The sequence below is a fragment of the Equus asinus genome, chromosome 7 (genome assembly GCF_041296235.1).
Source record: "Equus asinus isolate D_3611 breed Donkey chromosome 7, EquAss-T2T_v2, whole genome shotgun sequence".
Lineage (NCBI taxonomy): Eukaryota > Metazoa > Chordata > Mammalia > Perissodactyla > Equidae > Equus > Equus asinus.
The window spans coordinates 15,106,368-15,126,708 of NC_091796.1; the positions used below are offsets into that span (position 1 = coordinate 15,106,368).

At 39.7% G+C, this 20,341-nt stretch overlaps 1 protein-coding gene across 5 annotated transcripts in view; it reads right to left on the bottom strand.

The window, feature by feature from the left end:
- Positions 1–432: 432 nt before the first annotated feature.
- Positions 433–20,341, bottom strand: part of ZCCHC2 (zinc finger CCHC-type containing 2) — a 58,513-nt gene continuing 38,604 nt past the window's right edge. The window contains exons 9-16 of one of the 5 annotated variants that reach the window (XR_011504373.1): positions 19,623–19,758; positions 18,454–18,518; positions 17,975–18,069; positions 13,309–13,437; positions 7,115–8,608; positions 6,043–6,183; positions 1,426–1,684; positions 433–734 (exon numbers count right to left, since the gene is read on the bottom strand). Coding sequence is in view for 1 of the 5 variants with exons in the window: in XM_070512900.1 (XP_070369001.1) it covers positions 6,116–6,183; positions 7,115–8,608; positions 13,309–13,437; positions 17,975–18,069; positions 18,454–18,518; positions 19,623–19,758 (1,987 nt within the window). In the remaining 4 variants the exon portion in view is untranslated. Of the gene's footprint in view, positions 735–827; positions 1,685–4,092; positions 6,184–7,114; positions 8,609–13,308; positions 13,438–17,974; positions 18,070–18,453; positions 18,519–19,622; positions 19,759–20,341 lie in introns of those variants that run through there. The other 4 variants (XR_011504375.1, XR_011504372.1, XR_011504374.1 and 1 more) reach the window with 4 other exon arrangements.

The following is a 20,341-nucleotide window of genomic DNA, read 5'->3' on the forward strand; positions in this document are numbered from 1 at the left end:
ACAGACAAGTGCTTAAGGCCTAGCTGTAACAGTCCTGAGGTTTCCCATCTCTGGAAACTCCCTCATCCCATGCCTTGAACTCCTTCAACAGAGACGCAGAAAAGAGACATACCGACCCACTAGGCCCACCCCACTCCTCTCTCAGGAATCCAGAGGCCCCATGGTTGTAATATCCATGTGCCCCTATCATTTTATATGGATTAAAAAGGCCACTGCCCTGGGGTCAGCAGCAAAGCTACCTGTGCGGCAGGCAAGGTGTTCGAGAGGTGGGCATTAAACATAAGCTGGGGCCTGGCCTTCATCACCGGTGTGTCTGTGGCACTTAACCCCTCTAAACCCCAAGTTCCTCATCCATAAAATAGGGAAGATGATCCCATGCCCATCACAGTTGTGCTGACCGACGAGCACAGAGGAAAGTGCAAAGGAAACCGTCACGTACCATCCACACGTTTAAGATGTTTATCACAAACTTAGATTGCAAAGGCTGAAAGAGGAGACTGCTCAGATTACTTTTATGGCCAGCTGCCTGCCTTCCTTAAGATTTTGGGCACAGGCTTACAATCTCAAATGTCTTCTGTCTTCCATTCAATTTTCCATAAATTAGGTCAGTGGGAAATGACATCTGCTTGCGTGCATGGGCCTCTTCCTCCACCAGGTGGCACTGCTTCCCAATTAGCAATTTCTTTCTGCGAGAGGCTGGCTCAGACCTCCTTTTACAGCAGATCAAGTTGGAGCTGCAAGAGGAAAAAGAAAAACAATGAAGAACCACTGGGTGATCCTACCCCCACCACCTACCCCCGAATTTCAAGTAGCAAACAGGATCTCACGATTAGGAGCTCTGGTGACTGAGGCCTGTAGTCACTGCAGAAGAGGTGTGACTGCAGTAAGGGGGGGGGGTCTCTCATCCCCCCACTTGTGATGTGCCCCACTTTCCAAAGCAGGAAAGAGGAAGCCTAAAGCCCCTGTGCTTCCTAGACAGACAGATGTCTACGTAAACACACGGCGTTCAGGCAGTGTGTACCCACGCTCCAATCTAGAGGGTTCACATTTTCCAAAAGAGGACAGCATTTAAGAATTAGGTCGATTTCTCTTGAGATATGGCAAAGAAAAGTTATTTTTGCATGTACAGGCACAGGAGCCGTGATTTGTAAGCAGAGATAAAATACTGATGTGAGCTTGACCTTAGGAATCCAAATTGTGTAAGCCAACGTACCAAGGGTCATTTTCTGGGAAAGGACAGCGCTGCCCTCTGTGCTCAGTCACATCCAGGGTCTAGGGCACCGCAGTTGCAAGCTCCCCTCTGCCACCCTGGGACCCCAGGGCCTTCTCTCATAACAGCCGGTCTCTCTGCCCCACCTCCCCCAAGACGAGGAAGGTCCAGAGATGCAGTGACCATGTTTAAAGTCAGAGCATCCCTTTCCTCACCTCGTCCCCCACACCTCAGATCATTTCTCTCATAATCAATGGGCCCCCTTAGCAGGTGGGGTGGGGTGGGGGAAGTCAGCACTTTTCTTTATTCTTTTCAGATGAGATGATGGGAGGATATGGGTGGAGGTACTGTCACAGCTTGCCTCTGTTCCTTTCACTGCCTTAACCTTAGAATGCTTTTGTAATCAGTACGTAGAATTGAAAAAAGCTGTCTTCCAAGCTCAAATGGACGATACTCATTAGTACTAGATGCTACCTGGTAAAAAAAAAAGAGAGAGATTATTTTACACTGTGCTTTAATCTTTTTGGAACCATCTCAGAAAAATCTGATTTTTAGCACTTACATAAAAAATTAAATGTGGACTTGCCTTGTAATGAATTTATTCTACTTTGGTACTGAATTATCGGGACTGCACGACTCAGCCCATGTATGTACAGCCCAGAGCTCCCATTAATTGGTAAGGTCTCCAACTAGATTTAATCTTTGAGGACAAGGAATATTTTATGTCTTTTATCAGTGGATAGAGCTGAAATCACTAACTTTACTATAAGAACTGTGTTTGCTAAGTTCCTCACCCCCAAAGAACTATTGCCTTCATTCCTAGGCTTAATTCTCTTCCACATTTTCCCTGTCTCATAAAACAGTATCACAATTTTGTTCATCAAAGTTGTATTCAACTAACATTTGAGAGCCACCTTGGTACTATTTCGTTATGTTGGACCTTTCCCTTATATTCTTTCATTTAATCCGTGTAGCCATAATTTAAAATAAACAATCTTATTTTATATCTAGGGCAGATGAGGCTCAGAGGCCAAAGTCCTTCTACTCATCTCTTCTACCCACTTTCTTTCCCACTGTCCCACCCTAACCAGTCCCTGAGCTTCCAGGCTTCTTTCCTCAACCATCCAATGGTTTCCTTAAAAGCTATCAACATCTTTTTCCCTCCATTTAAAACTTGGTAACTTCCAATTTTTCATTCAATCAACTCCAAAATCTCCAAAATCAACTCCAAAATCGAGTCTGACTGTGTTTCATCTATTGAACCAGAAATCTCCTAACTCTTTCAAGATGTTCCGGCTACAAGTGCCTTTGTCTCTCCTCCTGCTACAGGACACTGATTCTTGTGCTGTGCCTTTCTCTTCCAGCACTTTTCGCCTAAGGGTGCGTCCCCTCCCTCACACCGGGACCATCCAAACCCGCCATCCTGTAAGGCTCTCCCCACACTCACCTCCTCGTGAAGCCTCACACAAACACCTCCAGGCTACACTGATTTCCCCCTGGCCGAGCCTCCCCATGGCACTATTACATCATTTCAGGAGGGTGTCAGGATATGGACCGAGGGATTTTGTGTGAGTGTGAACCCCTTGAAAATATGGCAATCTTGGAAAACTGAATATTTGCACATCCTACCACTCAGCACTTGCACGCCTAGATGTATACCCTAGAGAACTCTTGTACACGCGAACCAGGAGACTGGTACAAAAATGCTATTTGTAATAGCAAAAAAAAAAAAAAAAAGAAAACAAAACCACCCAAATGTCTGTTGACAGAGGGGATAACTTGTGTGTGTGTATTCCTGTGTTCTACCCCCATGCAATGGAGTATTTTCAAGGCAATGAAAATGAATAAACTGCAGGAACACAGTATCAGGACTGTAAAACCAGATGAGTAGAGGCAGTCACAGAAGACTAGGTACAGGATACCCTTTCTATAAAGATCAAGAAAAGTCAAAATCCACTGTATATTTCAGGAGGATGGAAAATGTGAGAAAAAAGCGAGGGTATAATAAAATCTAGGGCAGTGGTTTCCTTGGTGTGGTGGAGGGAGGGAGGAGGGATGGATAAGGGACACAGGTGACGACACTGGAGGTGTGTGAGTTAACTTGAAGGAGGTTCCTAACTTATGCACATGGTGCACAGGTGGGAGTTTGCTGGCTAACAAGGAAAGCTGGCACACTGTAAACCATCAGGGATTCGGTGATCATTTCAAACCCACTGCCCAGCTGGGTACAGAGGGAACATCCACTAGATGGCTCCAGACAATCATCCAGTGCCCTGAGGGCTTGAGCCCTTCTGAGGGTCCATTAGGTCCCAGAAGGCTGTGGGGACAACTGCAGGGGCCTGGAGTGAACAACAACACATGAGTCCTCGCCAGAGGACATGACTGATCTATGGATACTTGGAAAGTACCTCCTCCTCAACTTGTATCAATTACTGATCATGAAGAACTGCCTTGAGACTGGGCTATAGAAGACAGAGCCACTGAATATAAGGGATTCAATACTGTGCTGAAAGACAGGCCTGAAAAACAAAACCATATTAAATGTGAGACAGTGAATTAGGTCCTCTACACTTTCGAGGAGGACCTAAACCAAAAACATAGCTCTAGGGTGACAAGGACTCTGTTCTGGCCACCACGGTCGCCTCTGGCACACAGTGTGTGCTCAGTCAGCACAGAAACGCAGTCTATCAGTGGCCACAGAGGCGACCTAGACAGTAAGGCTATTTGGGGGAAAAATTTAAGAAAATCCAAAAGGTAAATAATTTTGGGATCCACTGCCCACATTATGGGGAAATAATGGGTTGATTCCTACAAAAAAAAAAATCACCATGTATGATGTTCTCCTTTCACTTTTATGAAATTTGCAATAAAGCACAATTCTTAAGCCGTTTTTCATTTTTTTATTGCTGTTAATTCAAGGAAAAAAGGTTGCATAAAATCCAATCTGTTCTAGAAATATAAGTGGCCTTTCCAGTACATAACATTTCAAATATCAAAGTATATGGTAAACATACAAATAAGGAGAAGGTAACATACCTCCTATGTACAGTACAGTATTTTAAATCATAAAATAAGCTCCATAAAGTACACCTGGCATGTGATTCACAATGCGGTCCATATGTGGCTTATCAAAGCTCTCACTTGAACAACTCAACTGCAGCTTAACAATTAATTTAATAATGTGGTCCAAAAATACCCAGATCAAATAAAATATATTTAATCAAAATAATTTCCTTTACTCCAACTTTTTTCTTTTTAAATTAAAGCTTTCATCTACCCCTTCACACCCACCCTTTCCCTTCCCCTTAACTCCCACCCCTGAAACAAAGTTTTAAAATGTACATTGGTGCTAGAAATATAAACGCTACCTATGAAGCATTAAATGAAGTTTCTTTTTTCTTCAAGTTTTCCCTCTTGTCTAGCAATCTGTTCGGCTTCTGAATCAAGACCAAATATTTCAGTTCCTCTGATGCACACCAACATTACTCCACACAACAAAAATCTATCATTTCTGCTCCATACTGAGGAATGGGAAACAAAACCAACCCAGCCCCTTAACCTATGACTATACAGCGGGAGCTGCTCATTGCCATTGAATGCAGCAGTCCAAAAAAACTACACCCAATCTTCCAGATAACCTCAGTGCACTTTAGGAAATAAAAAATTACCTGGAAGCAATTTAGTACATAGATTGGCTTTAAAAAAAAAACTTTTTTTTTGTTCAAACAGCAGCATTAAACTTAGTGACATGACACTGACATGATTAATACCATCTTAACACACTCAGAATTCAGTCTTTCACATTATAATCAAGCATAGTGGTAAACTGTTATAAAAGTGACTTTGCTACGAGAGACAGGTTAGGGAACAGATACCTGACTTTGGAGAAACACAGAGCTTCCGTTCAGATTGCAATAAAACCACACACATTTTAAACACAATGTAACACTGTAACAGTTGGTGTAGAAAAAGAAATCTTTACTCAAGTAGTGTCTCTTTCAGCACAACACAGTGGTAGACTACAAGTAAACTGGCTGTCGACTGTCGTTACACACACACACAGGAGGACGACACTCATACCAGCTTGTTCACTTTATGTCTCTCTGAAGCAACAGGCTAAAAAAGTAGGATGAAGTAAAAAGGTTTTTTTTGTTTTTTTGTTTTTTAAGAAAAAGCTCTTTGTCCACTTCATACATCATATTTTTTCAGTTTCGTATGGTTTTACTTCTTCCTCTTTCCCACTTACTCTGATTTTTATTTGGACAACAAGCACTGCATATGTGTATTGCGTGATGCTGTTTATTACATATATACACACTATTTTGGGAATTTGAGTTCTCCCTTAAGATTAGGTGAAACATTTTACCTCGATTTATATGCAGAGCAGTTTACAAAGTGTGGACAATGCACTGCCAGCCCCCCTGCAGCAGGCCACTGGGAGGACGAGGGCGGCAGGGAGAAGAGTACAGTGGAGGGGAAAGTGAGAAAAGCTGGGGAAGAAGCGAAGTTTCTTTTTTTTCAAAACCATGTAACTGTCACCAGTGTTGTAAAAAAGGTCAAATACACAGTTTTCAAGATTCAGTAAACATTGCACACAGCAAGTATTCAGTGTAAAAAGAAAAAAAAAACACGTGTCAACATGTTCCTTTTGATGGTTTGTTTGGATGTCTGATTACACGTATCATACAGATAAGCCTGTTGTTGAACCAGGAGACCAGAGGCTCAAAAGCAACGTATTCCTCTGTGTTTTGGACATCGGTACAAGAGAAATGAAAAATCCCAACTGCATAGAAATCTAGGAAATGTACGACAAAGAAACACAAACAAAATACCTTTCCTTTCCTCCCCTCCACCCCCCAGGACTCCCCACACTTCAGTGTATTAAGTAGGCAAGCTTTTCTTGTTTCAGTCTGCAGAATCCAACGTATCATTAGAAGGGGGGAGGGGAGGTGCGTATCTCAGTCTGTAAGTGCCTAAAACGGGAAAGACAGAACTGCTAAGTCACTGCTTACAAGGAAGGCATCACAAACCACTACAAGATATCAAACGGGCATGCTTGTCAGAAGGCACCTTCTTCCACACTACTACGATTCCAAAATGATAAATAAAACTTTTAAAAAGTAATACGAAGTTTGTGCTTTAAGTCCAAACTAAAGGTATCAAACTCAATCTTCCTTTAAAAAATGCCAAGTATATACGCCCAATTCAAGACGTTTTTTCTGAGAGATTTAGCAAAATGACAAAAGCCAAATGCAAGCAAAAGATAACAATTGAGGTCTACACTGAATTTGGTATCTTACTCATTCATACTCATTTATGAGCATTTTCTTGTTTCTAGTGGTATTAATGTTTAAACAGTTCAAATTCCCTTACACCCAAACCAGTGCTTAAATATTTTTGTTCCTGTAAAATGCGACAGCATTTTTTTAAACGTGTGCTGGGAAGGAAAGAGGTGGCATGGGGGAACACGCATGAGGTTGGCTGGTTATGCAGATATACTAAATAAGAACTAAAAATCTTACATGTCAGATGACTACATTACTTCCTATTTTTCAATATTCAAAAATTTTGCTTACTCTATTAAACAGGATTGTAGCTTTAAAAAAAAGTGCTGCAAGCAAGAGATTTGACATTATTTAATGCAAATTCCCATTATACGCCTTAAAAAGTGCCTTATGGTTTATTCCTTAACTGGAAAGTGACTTCCTCTGAAATTCCTTGTGCTGTGTGACCTGGGGCTACACTAGGTTTTGCTGTTTGCATCTTAGGATTTGTCACCAAAAGCATAGCATCCGTACATGAACAAACAACAGCTCTTTCTCTACGACAGAATCACCGTGATCAATAAGGTGGGGAGAAATGGGCACACTCAAAAACAAGTCCTCGGGGCGCTCTCATGATTACCTTGTTGACTGGCCTCCATGGATGACTGCTTACACTCCTGTGCATAGTGTCCGCTTACACCACAGTTGTAACATGAAACATTCCCATTCTTCTTGGGCCCTGAACTGCTCGTGTTGGCAACAACATTAGGTGCTGGATAGACAGGATAGAATCTCCCAAATCCTGCCATCTGTTGCATGCCATAGTTGGCTTGGCTCCCCATGACTGGGTCATGCACCAGTCCATTTGCGTACGGAGTCTGAGGCAGAAAAAAAGGAAGTTGGTTTCCATTGCTCTGATGTGCTTGGTTGAGGTAGCTGCCATTGCAGATGGATGGCAGAGTGAAGAACGATGGGACTCGGTACATTGGTCCGGGCATTGGATTAGGATAATAGTAACTATTTAGCTGAAGGTTTCCATTGGTCCCACAGCTGCACCTTCGCCCACAAGAACCACAAGGACCTGAGCCCATCTGCTGTGGCGGCAATATTGTCCCATTAGCGTTCGTGTTTCCCACAGCACTGATATAAGATGTGCTGTCACTCTGTGCAGTACTGTGTGTCAAAGCAGGGCTTGGGCTTGGGGCAGGGCCTGGGGTGTGAGTGGGAACTGCAGGAGGAACAGTAGACTGGGCCTGACTGATGCCCGCACCCGCTGACTGGGTAGATGTGGCCGCTGTGCTGAGCACGCTGGAATTCTGGCTGGGTAACACACTGGCAGCAAGGGGAGAGCCTGGCAGGGTGTAGGAAGCTGGTGGCTGTGCAGCTGAGAGGCCAGCTGCTGGAAGAACTACCTTCACATTGGTAGGTTGAGGGACTGTCCCTGTGTTTCCCTCAATCTGAGGCACCATTTGATTTAGTCCTACCACTTGGGATGCAGATTTTGTGATGGGGTCCGTGGTAGCAACAGGAGATCCTGGAAAACTACCTGGGTTATGGACAGGAATAAAGGCAGTGTTTGGTGATCCGACGCTCAGACTCCCAGTTGGCTGTTGTGGGATGTTCACTGTGCAACTCTCAGAAGATCCCTGCGGTGGCGGCAATTTCAGCCTCTGAATTGTCAGATGCAAAGCAGGAGTACTACTATGGGGAAGGAACGTTGAGGGAATAGGTAAAGGGGAAGCCAGTAATTCAAGGTGTTTTTCTGAATCTCCAGTAGAAGCTGTTGGCCCTAGTATTCCAACAGGGGTTGAATTCGTGGACTCCCTTATTGCAGAAATAGCAACAGGACTAGGAACGAGCATCCCTATTGTTTTGCCATCAGCAGATTTGGGTGGTGGAACGACAACTTCAGACTTCTGGGCACCATTGTGCATGACACAGTGTAAAGTTGGCACGAAAGGAATATGCTGATATTTGGGTGAGCTTAAGGGATCTTCCAAAAGGCTTCCGTTGTCATTTCCTAAAGAAGCAATTTGAACATGTGGCTTGACAGTGACAGTCTGATTGACAGAACCATAACCTGTAAACCTGGTTGTTGATGGATTCCCAGAATCCTCAGAATTGCTGTCTGTGTCTAGGAGAAACAAACATAAATAGATGTTAACACAACTGTAATTCCCATCTTTCTTGATAGAAATAAATTTTAAGTATATCTAAAATGAACTCTGAAGTTTGGAAGTAGAGTAAATGTGTCCCTCAGTTTCCTGCCTGCCAAGACGATTTTTTAAAAATTTTTGGCTCTCTATGGACTTTACTTAAAAAATATGGAGATTCTGGAAAAGGCAAAACTATGGAGACAATAAGAAAGATGAGTAGTTGCCAGGGGTGGGAGTAGGGGGAAGATGAATAGGCAGGACACAGGGGATTTTTAGGGCAGTGAAAATACTCTGTATGCTATGTATGCTATTAGAATGATGGATACATGTCATTATACGTTTGTCCAAAGCCATTGAAGGTGCACCACCAAGACTGAACCCTTAGGTAAACTATGGACTTTGGGTGACAATGATGTGTCAACGTACGTTCATCTTTGATAAAAAATGTACTATTATGGTGGAAGATGTTGATAATGGGGAAGCCTATACAAGTGTGGGGACAGGGAGTATATGGAAAATCTCTGTGCCTTCTTCTCAATTTTATCATAAGCCTAAACCTGTGCCAAAAAAGTAAAGTCTTAAAAAAAAATCCATAGAGAGAGCAGCAACAAAACATAAGGTTAATTTAAGACTGAATGAAGCACATACTGTGAAAAGAATTAGCTATTTTTAACCTTAATAAATTTTAGGCAATTCACTTGATTTATATTCTGTACCGCCAAACCCACGGTCTTCATACTTGTCTTACATAAATGATACAATTTAACAGAGCTCAATCGAAATGGTATTTCACTCAAATCTCTAGAGGTAGGGAAGGGAAGAGAGTTTCATAAAACAAATATGCTACAACACAAGAAGCAGGGCAAATATGAGTCAGCGCACTCCCATATCTCCAAATGCAAAACAGCAAAGTGGCAGATACACAATCGTACTGAATTTGTTTCTATTACTCCATTGCTCTTGTGCTTGTATACAGAAATAACTTCAATCTAGACTTCCCCTGGATCTCCTGACTTTTGGTATAAAGAGGGAAAAAGATAAAATCTAGTTCACAATGTTTAAATACCATAAGCCCAGATACTGCAATAACACGTACAAAGACCATTCAATTAAATATAGAGCCTATTTTAACAGCTTTCTGCTCATAAATATAAGCAGAATTGCATTATGTACTTAAAATGTTTATATTTATTGAGGTAGTAACTAGTTATATTCAGCTAAGATGTTAAAAAAATTTTTTTTAATGATTTTATTATTTTCCTTTTTCTCCCCAAAGCCCCCCGGTACATAGTTGCATATTCTTTGTTGTGGGTCCTTCTAGTTGGGGCATGTGGGATGCTGCCTCAGCGTGGTTTGCTGAGCAGTGCCATGTCCGTGCCCAGGATTCGAACCAACGAAATACTGGGCCGCCTGCAACGGAGAGCGCAAACTTCACCACTCAGCCACGGGACCAGCCCCCAAGATGTTAAAAATTTTTGAAACAGACTGCTAAAAGTAAATCATACTCATCTTCCTGGAGAAAGGTCAAATAGAACCTACTTAAGTGACACAGACTGTCAACCGCGTTATTAATCCAACTATTATAAAATCTACTAGAAAGTGAAGATTCAATTTATAAGTAAACGGTCGTAGGACAAACTCCTCTTAATAACTGAGGTGTTTTCTTGCTAAACTTTGCAAAACAAAAAGTACCCCCAAATTAATAACTTCCTTAAGGCATTATAACTATATCCGTACCATCAGACAAGTACGGAGTCAAACATTTAAGTCCAAAAGAAGCTGTAACACTTCTCAGATAGTCAATTAGATTTCTGTAAATTGGGCTTTGTTTAAATCTTTTTAAGTCATAGCAAATGGCCCCATGATTTAAAATGGTCCCAGATGATTTTCTGAGCATTGTAAGGACTCATCTAGTTATTTAGAAAGAGGTCTCGCCCTTTTTAGTACAGATTTCGAAAAGTATAGTCTCAAAACAAAACTCCATTACGACCAACAAGAACAACAAAGCCATGTACTTTTCAAAGCGACCTTTTTTCCCCTTCTTCCCAGAGCCCCCCAGTCCATAGCTGTATGTTCTAGTTGTTGGTCCTCCCGGTTGTGCTATGCGGGACGCCGCCTTAGCATGGCCTGCTGGGCGGTGCCATGTCCGTGCCCGGGATCTGAATTGGTGAAATCCCGGGCTGAAGTGGAGCTCGCAAACTGAACCACTTGGCCACGGGGGTGGCCCCTCAAAGCAACTTTTTTTATGTACTCAAAATTCTAAAAATGATCAAAGCTTTTTATCACTGTGGCTATTTTTCCCCCTGCTGGTTTGAGAGAGCCCTAAATGATTTTTCATTTAGTCACCTAATAACTGAGCCTATCTGAAAAAGGGCAAGTTCCTCCACACAGACCCACCAACTCACCCTATCTAATGACAGGAAAGGGATGCTGCAAGGCAACCAAGCGTACAGACGGACTCAACAATTTTGACAAAGAGGCCAAACCTGTACTGTTAGATTAAGAGCCACAGGAGTATTTGTATGGCCTGCAAAATCAAGTACAACATGTGAAATGAAACATACTAAAAGCTTGTCTATTCTGGGTAAGGCATAAAAATTCTCTCATTTAACCTTCATAACAACTCTGAGAGATTACTTTCATCTTTTTTTTTTTCATGAGGAAACTGTGGATCAGAAGTGCAATGTATTAGTAGAACTAGTGGGAGAGCTTTAAACCCATGCTTATTCATGCTGCATTTGGTATGACTTCAAAGTCACTGAAAAGTACCAGTTGGCATTAACTGCATGTGGTGCAGCAGCACTAGTGCCACAGCTCCCTAAGATGTGACCCGACACTGAAACACAGAAGCTAAGGGCTCAGAGAGCTGTGGCTGCCTGGGAAGAAGCCACATGTGGCTGAAATACTGTGGTCTAAGGATCTCTAAAGATCTTTAGGTGGTTGAAGAGAAATTATTTAATACTGCACACCAGGATGGGTATACTTTACAAACAAGATGTTACCAGTCAGATGCCGCCATCATGTGTAAAGAACGACATCCTCATTCAACACATACATTTTTGAGGTCTCACTTCCAGAATGGCAGAGTAAGGACTTCTGATACTCTACTTCTCCAGAAAAGCAACAAGAATCCTGGCAAAAACTGTCGAAATCAACCTTTCCAGAACCCTGAAAATTAACTCAAGGCTTGCAGAAATCTGAGGAGGGTTTATTCAAGAAAAATAGCTGAGGGGCTGGCTCCGTGGCCAAGTGGTTCAGTTCGCGCGCTCCACCGTGGTGGCCCAGGGTTCGGATTCTGGGAGCGGACATGGCACCGCTCATCAGGGCACGTTGAGACGGCGTCCACCATCCCACAACTAGAAGGACCTGCAATTAAGATATACAACTGTGTATGGGCGGGGGGGGAGTCTGGGGAGATAAAGCAGAAAAAGAGAAAAAAAAAAAAAGATTGGCAACAGTTGTTAGCCCAGGTGCCAATCTAAAAAAAAAAAAAAGACCAAATTTCAAAAAAAAAAAAAAAAATAGCTGAATCCCTTAAGAATGGGAGCATTGTGGCATTGTCATCTTGCTCTAATTCCATCTCACTTTCTCCAGCTCTGAAGTAGCCTTGTAAACCAACAGTCTTGCAACTATATTAGCTATGCATACTAGCAGCCTAGCAACGACTAGAAGAAACACAGGTTTGAAGCTCTCTAAAACCCCATCCCCAAAGAACTTATCACTATTTGACTGACAGCTTGAGCTCACTCTGTGTTAACAGCTGCTTACCCACATTCATTTGTGACAATCAATCAGAGGCAACTGTTTAACAATGTGGCTGCCTGAGGCAGCATTGCCAGCTGGGGCTACCCAAAGAGGCTGACCAAAAAACTTAAAAGGAAAAACTGGGGTGTAAGATGTCCACAGGGAGCTTTGAAAAGCTTCAATATATTCCTGGGAATCTAGAAAGCCATGCTTATGTCTAGGGCTGTATGTATGCCCAGGAAATATCTGAGAAGGCCCTAAATGCTCACTTCTGGCTAACTGTGAGCCTCTGTTTAAGGAGGAACTGAAGACCTACTACATACAGAAAACAAATAGCAAAATGGCAGATATAAATCCTACCTTATCAGTAATTACAGTAAATTTAAATGAATTAAACTCCAATAAAATGGTAGAGATGGGCAGAATGGCTAAAAAATCATAATCCAACTATATGCTATCTTTAAGAGAGACAGTTTAGATTCAAAGACACCAAGAGGTTTAAAGTTACCCTGCAAACAACACCTAAAAGAGACTAGAATGGCTACATCAGTATCACATAAAATAGACTTTAAGACAAAAATTGTGCCTAGAGACAAAGAATGATATTTCATAATGATAAAAGAGTCAACCCATCAGGAAAATATAAAAATTATAAATATATGTGCAGCTAACAATGTACAAACTTTCAGTCTTTCTACAGGAACTCTACATTGTGTTATGCTTATCTTCTTTCTATTTAATTTCAAATGCAGTGAAAAAAATCAACATTGCTAGGAACTGCTAAGTCAACAGTGATTATAAGACACCCTTTACAGCAATTAAATTTAAAATCAATAATGACATTTATAGGAACAAAATTACTTATGTTTGACTGACTTTAAGAGAAAATACACTTTTCCCTGTGCTACCCCCACATCCCCGCCAAAGAGCAAACCTCTGTCTTTTTCTTCTTCACTTTCAAAACTTTCTCTTCCATCATGTCGTGGGCTAGATGGAGAACTGTAACTCTCTGAAGATGTTTCTCCACATGTGTCATGTCCAGATCCAATGTCCAAATTCACATCTAAAAATAACAATTCTATTTTTAAAAAATCATGTTAAATAGTTAATTTCTGAACTGAACCATTAGAAATTAGTTACAGCTGCAAATTTTTTTTTCAGTTTTCCTACAATCACCTAAAAAGCTGGTTCTTGACCTAGGTAAAAATTATTAAATCACAATTTTAACTGAAAATAATTGATAAATACATTCTTATAACAAAAAGCACAAGAACAAGTCAATCTTATTGACTTCAAAAAAAATCAGAGTTTAAGGTTCTTTGTAGGGTCTGTCCAATAATAGCACATTCAGCCACTTTCTAAGTCTAGATATTTTAATTCCTCAGAAAAGTCACTGGAATTGGAAAATTCGTTGGAAAATTCATTCTTTAAAAGAACTCAAGAATAGAACTGCCAAAAATGCCTATTCAGTTAAAATTACTACATCTGAGTATTTAAAAAGAGTAAAATACTTTCTATCTAGTAGAGTAGCCCCTTGAGTCCTGCCCAGAAGCCAAGCAGACAGTGAGGAGGGCTTGGGGGTAAAGTGCAGAATCTGTCATGATGGAGCAGCTACATCTGTTTTGAGCCAAAGGAGAGATTATTGGCACATCTAGGTATTGGACATTCCTGCACTGGTCCAAACTTAGGAAACTGTCTTATTCATTTCTGTAAACCCCGTAGCCAGCATAGCTTCTGCCTTGAAGCAAGCATTCAACACATGTTTAATGTATAAATCCTCATATAAGGGACTCCAGAGGGATCTTAAGAACTATATATATGAGGGAATCATTTCCACAGCAGCCTGGTAGAACCAATAAAAGGTAATAACTACTAATCACTTGGACAAAATATGTGTTAGAGAAAATACATGATTTGTGTAATGAGCAAGTTAGTTCACCAATCTGTCTTTTGGGGGGGGGGGGTGGGGGGTGGTGAGGAAGACTGACCCTGAACTAACATCTGTGCCAATCTTCCTCTATTTTGTATGTGGGATGCTGCCCACATACATGGCTTGATGAGCAGTGTGTAGGTCTGCATCTGGGATCTGAACTCATGAAGCCCAGGCCGCTGAAGCACAGCGCATGAACTTAACCATGACACCACAGGGCTGGCCCCCCGACTAATCTGTCTTTTGAAGGGAGTGAATTTGTAAGAGTGTTAAGATTGTTAAAGATGACCTACTCAAATGGTGGATGAATACCGAAGAAGAATAAAGTCATTAAGAATGCAGATGTTGCTAATTCCTTTTGGGTGACAAACTGCCAAGGGAAAACTGCACAGTCTCATGAAACTATAAGAAAAGTGGCAGAGTTACTTGGGCAAGTAACAATTTTAGAGAAAAGTAATCTGGAATATACTTATACATAATATTAGGCTCTAAATTACCAATCACGACATGACTAAGGAAAGGGATGCAAGTCAACACTAGTGGCTATCTGAAGACAGTCTAATGTGCCATAGTGGCCAAACAACCTGGCATAAAACTGTGACACATATAGAAATAATGCATATAAATATTTCAACCAGCATATAACAAAACAAGTAATTCAAAGATTAAGAAAATCAAACATTCAATATGATAGTCTCAAACCAGAAATAATGGGCTAAAAAGTAACTACTGGCTAGAGTGAGCCAAGATCTGCTTGCACACTGGAGTGGAGTCTTTGAAACTTCAAAGAGTAAGTTTCAGAATATGTTGAAAAAAAAAAAACCCAGCTATTTCTCAAAATGACATAATTTATAAAATGATTTTTAGATTAGCCAATAAATATTCTAATCACCAAATTGTCATATATTAATTTGCATTTTTCAAAGAACTAAATACATAAATCTAAAGTTATACTAAACATAATTTTCTCTTTGTGATGATCCAGAAGGTGCTTCAGAATTGTGTAGGGTCTTTGGAATTTTTATAATCAGAAATTATGTGATCCTCTGGAGTCAGAAGGTATAAAGGTGAGGATCAAGCAACTATGCCAAAGGATACTCCAGAAACTGCCCTTTTAAATAGAAATATAAACTTTTTAATTTAGGTCTAAAAGGGTAAGAAGTCACGCATGTTAAAAACTTTTAACATTAGCCACTATTCTAACATAAAAATCCTGGTTACTAGTATTTATGAACAAACCGAAGTTAGTTAGACTTAAGAATCATTTAAATACACCAGATGACAAAACCACAATGGGTTATTAAAGGAAGCTGGAGATTTTTAAATCACTGTAATCTTTGAACAGAAATTGAGAGGTCAACCACCTCATTCCCCTAAATTTTCTGGTGCCACAATCAGAGACAGAAGACTGGGGTGGAAAAAACATGGGTGAGACGCTGGAACAGAGTTTTTAATGATGCAGATGAGGTAATGCATCCATTTCTTTATTAGAGAGATTTAAAGTTTGAGGTTTTAAAAGCAAATACACTGCAAAGAATACAGATGACAAACAGCACTGACTGTTTTCTAGAAAGAGACAACATGGATGGAGGCAGTGAGTTATTTATTTTGTTCCCTTTTGTACCTTCAGAATTATGAACTATATAAATATATTATTACTCAAAATACAAGTTAAAATTTAAAATTAAAAATAAATAATACTTATCTTAAACTAGAATGAGTTAAAGATCCAGACAACCTATGAATCAGAGGATCCAATATTTTCAGCTTCAATATAGTATCTGTATTTTATGATATGTACGATTATTCCATTAAAAAAATTCTCAAATATATGTTGAGTTTACTGAATGCTTAAAGCTAATTCTAATTCCTTCAAATATATTTTAAAGGGAAATTAATAAAGGGTTTTTTTTTTTAAGTTGAAGTTGGAAAACAGTTGAGCTACATTTGACACGACATGAACAAAACAAGTTGTACAACGTACATTTTATTTATAGCCATACTCTATAAATATAAACTGGTGATACAGATAGAGGAGAAAATAGACTGAACAAGGTTTACCTTAATCAAAAATCCTGAGGTTGTACTTTCATAATATTTGAAAATAGAGAGATAAAAGAATTGGTGCTTGAGATGTTACTAAAAAGTTCTTAATAACCTACACAGAGTATGTTTTCTTCTAACTTACTGAACACCTATGGGCTCAGGACCAGCCAAGCGCTTTTCATACGTTACCCCACATAATTCTTACAATCTGGTGAGATACGTATTATTCCTGTCTTACAAATGAGAAACTAAGGCTTTAGACAGGCCACGTATCTAAGAAACTGGTAGAGCACGAGATTCAAACCCACTCCTGTCTGAGATCAAACTCCATGCACTTCTCCTCTGAAAATATGAAGGTAAAAGGGAAAGAACTGTTGTAAATTTATTTGGTGAGCAATAGATCCCAAATTATGTGAGAGACAAGAGACAGAGTGATCTTGTGAGAGTGGTATCTATTTGACAGGAATTTTAACACGAGAATGACCTAATTCAGCATGTGCTTTAGAAGACAAATGAGGTGGCGGTGTAGGAAGTGAACGAGAAGGAGAAAAGAACAGAGACAGGGAGACCTGGTGGAAGCTAGTTTCAATCATCTACAACAGAGAGCTTTTATCTTCCTATTTTAGCTTTTTCCTCCTTCTTTTGGCGGTCATCACCACAGGAAAACCTCAAAGACAGTAAAATATACTCAAAGAATATCAGTTTTTTCCACGTCATTTTTTCCCCTAAAGACAGCTCAGCTGATTCAATGAGTGGGCCAGATGATTTCACAGTCAATATTCAATTTCTCTAAACAAATACACAGTTTAAAAACACACTCCATTAAAAAAATATATTCCGGGTATGTTGCATCACAACTGAATGTACTAATATTTGAATAAAGTTTAAATTAAAAAAAATCCTTATTTGTGGGATCAATCCAGTCAACAAATGTGTTAGGTACGCACATGGATAAAACATTCCCCTAGAGGTCTGTGGGCTTTTATTCTTTTTTTATCTTTACTATTAATAGTAAAGGTAAACATAACATAAAAGTTATCAATGAACCAGCAGAAGGAACAATTCTCAGTCAAACGAACACAAAATCTTTCACCAAAAAATAAAGGGACCTTAAAACAATGATGGGTAGATGGAAACCACACAAATCTAGTGCAACAAAAATCTGGGTGTCTGAATTCCTTTAAAGCCTCATAAAATTCCACAAAGATCAGTCATTAAAACACAAAAAAGTCAAGAAGATTCTAAAAAATGCCTTTACACAAGAATAGGTATAGGCTTCCATGAGCGTGGAAAAGCTCCTCCAGGTCCTCTAGACCTGTGCTCTGGAGTAGGGTCTGGCTTTGGAAGGAAATCAGTGAGGAGACTGCTGCTGCCAGAGGAAGGAAAAGGTGGGTGTGGGTAAGCGTAACTGTCCAAGGAAATGTCTACCTTCCACGGCTAAATTCTATTTCCTCCATTAACTTCATTAATACTTCAGAACTGTTTAACTCAGAAATTGCTATTCACAGCAATGGAGGACAAAAGTATAATATCAGGATTTGACACAACAGCTCAATACCCACTATAATAGCTATCATGCTGAATATATTTAAGTGATGAGCATTTGAAAGGAAACCTTTCTTACCTTTTACAGAACCGCCATGGGCATGCTGAGGAGTGGGGAGTCTAATCCCATTTATTCTACTACTCAATCTGTTGTCAGTTTTCTTAATTTTCTCCCTAAACCAAAAGTATACATGTTACCAACATTTTTTATAAGGTTTTCTAGAGAACATATTAAGTACAATATAACTAAAATTCCCTTCATAATTTTTCTATAAATTTTTTTAGTAAAGTATAATCAAAATGCAAGATTCACATTTTAGTGTACAGTTCTGAAAGTTTTGCCCCTCCAAACTGAGTATTTGACAATAGCTTTACTTTCATCACCTATATATGTTGCTTATTTTGAACTGAAAGAATAAAGCTCTAAAGTAAAAATATGAAGAAAACTAATAGGAAAAGACTATTTATACTACACAAACTAAACATGCCCATAATCAAATGCTTCATGTTATCTTTTCTTACAAATTTCTATTACTGGCAACATTAAATTGAACCTACTTTTCTATTTGTGGCTTTCCTTTCTTCTTATTTATTGAAGATAAGCTTCGTTTTTCAGTTGACTGCTAGTGGAATCAAAAGAAAACAGACAAAGCTGAACCACAGGCATACAGGTATCCTCTTATTCTGATATCACACATTAAAATGACACATTCCTAGTTGTATATTCTCACAAATTTTTATTTCCAACCTATTTTTTGAAGTTATCTACCTGAACCACTAAAATTTGCAAATTCCTGACAAATACTTAATATTAATCATAAGAAAAATATCTATTTTGTATTTTGCTTTAAAAATGGGCCTGCATTCTTTCTTCTGACCACAAAATCAGATGCAATCATGTAACTGGCATTACAGGTTTGCTAGTATCCTCTTCAAGTTCAGGTTGGTAACAGTGCAATACACACTTGTGTAACTCTAAGAAGAAAAGGTGTAGACATTGAAGGAGAGAGAGAAAATATAATCAGATAGACTGAAAACAGGCCATTAAGTAAGTATGACTAAGATAACACACAATTTCTTAGAATATGCTTCAATGCTTTTGTTCATCAAAACACGCTGCAGTAAAGGTTAACATCTGGATCAGAGTGTGGGCCAGAAATAAAAATCAGGTGAACAAATCCATTTTTTAGACAGAAGGTTTTCTCCGCAGCTGCACCAGCATGTACTCCCCCGGTGTCTGTCATGCCATATAACCTGAACACACTTAGAGCACTGTGCTCTCTGATCACACCAACTTCTAAGAAAGCAAATACCTCCTAATTACATTCAGGAGTGCCAGTAAATTGGCCCAACTATTCATGACAGAAGGTCACCTTCAAAACTCACATCACCAATAGCAAGACAATGATTGAAATATAAATAATTATTTCAAAAGCAAAACATTTAGTATAACAATTTAATGTATCCCTGGTTAGAATCAACATTTTAGGCCTCATATTAAAACATAGTAAGTTTCTGAGCATAAAAGTAATCTAAACGTATTTTTTCAGGTCTCAGAAGAGCTGAGATCATATATAACAACTGAGTTTAAAGTCTAACACTTACACATTCTTTCATTTCTTCTTACCAGCTACCCTATCTGACATCATAATGCTTACAAAAGTCGATGCTCACAGAGCAGCAGCACTTCAACCACACGGCAGGAAGACGAACAAAACCCCAGGTACCTGGTCAGCCACAGCCACACAGTGCTCCGGGTGCTGGACGGCAGCGCAGCTCTGCTTCCTCCAGTCCATGACTCCATTCTGCTCAGGATATTGCATGGTGAGCCCATCCAATGGAGAACAACTCGTACCAGTAGTGCTATCAAAAGAAAAGTTTATATAAGTACGAAAATTTGTCCTCAATAATCTAACCTACTGTACCACATAGTGAAGAAATTATAGTAACCCTTTCTTCAGTACATTAGTTTTTTTGTATAATGCCTAGTGATAGCTCTAAGGAAAAAAAAGAATACTATGAGAATAAACCAGTACACAGCTATCATATCTATTTATTAATACCTGTCTCTCAGGAGATTAATAACAAATGCACATTCTGTCTTCAGACTCCATGCTATGATCACTTCTCGGCCTTTTGGCTAAGATCAAGTGTATACTCCATGCTATGGTCACATTGTACCATATACAGTAGGGGTATCACCTTGATCTTGAAAGAGTTGCTAAGTACTGAGTCTATCTCAGGTAGGTGAAGAGACAGGATAATGTGACTGAAAACCAAAAGAAACAGACAACAGACACAGACCCAAAGAGAATCCAGAAGGTGAAGTTACAGGACATGGACTTTAAAAAATAACAGTGCTTAAGAGGGTCACTCACTACAAGATTGAGAATTTGGGAAGAGGACTGGAAAATATAAAAAAAGAACCAAATGTAAATTCTAGAAT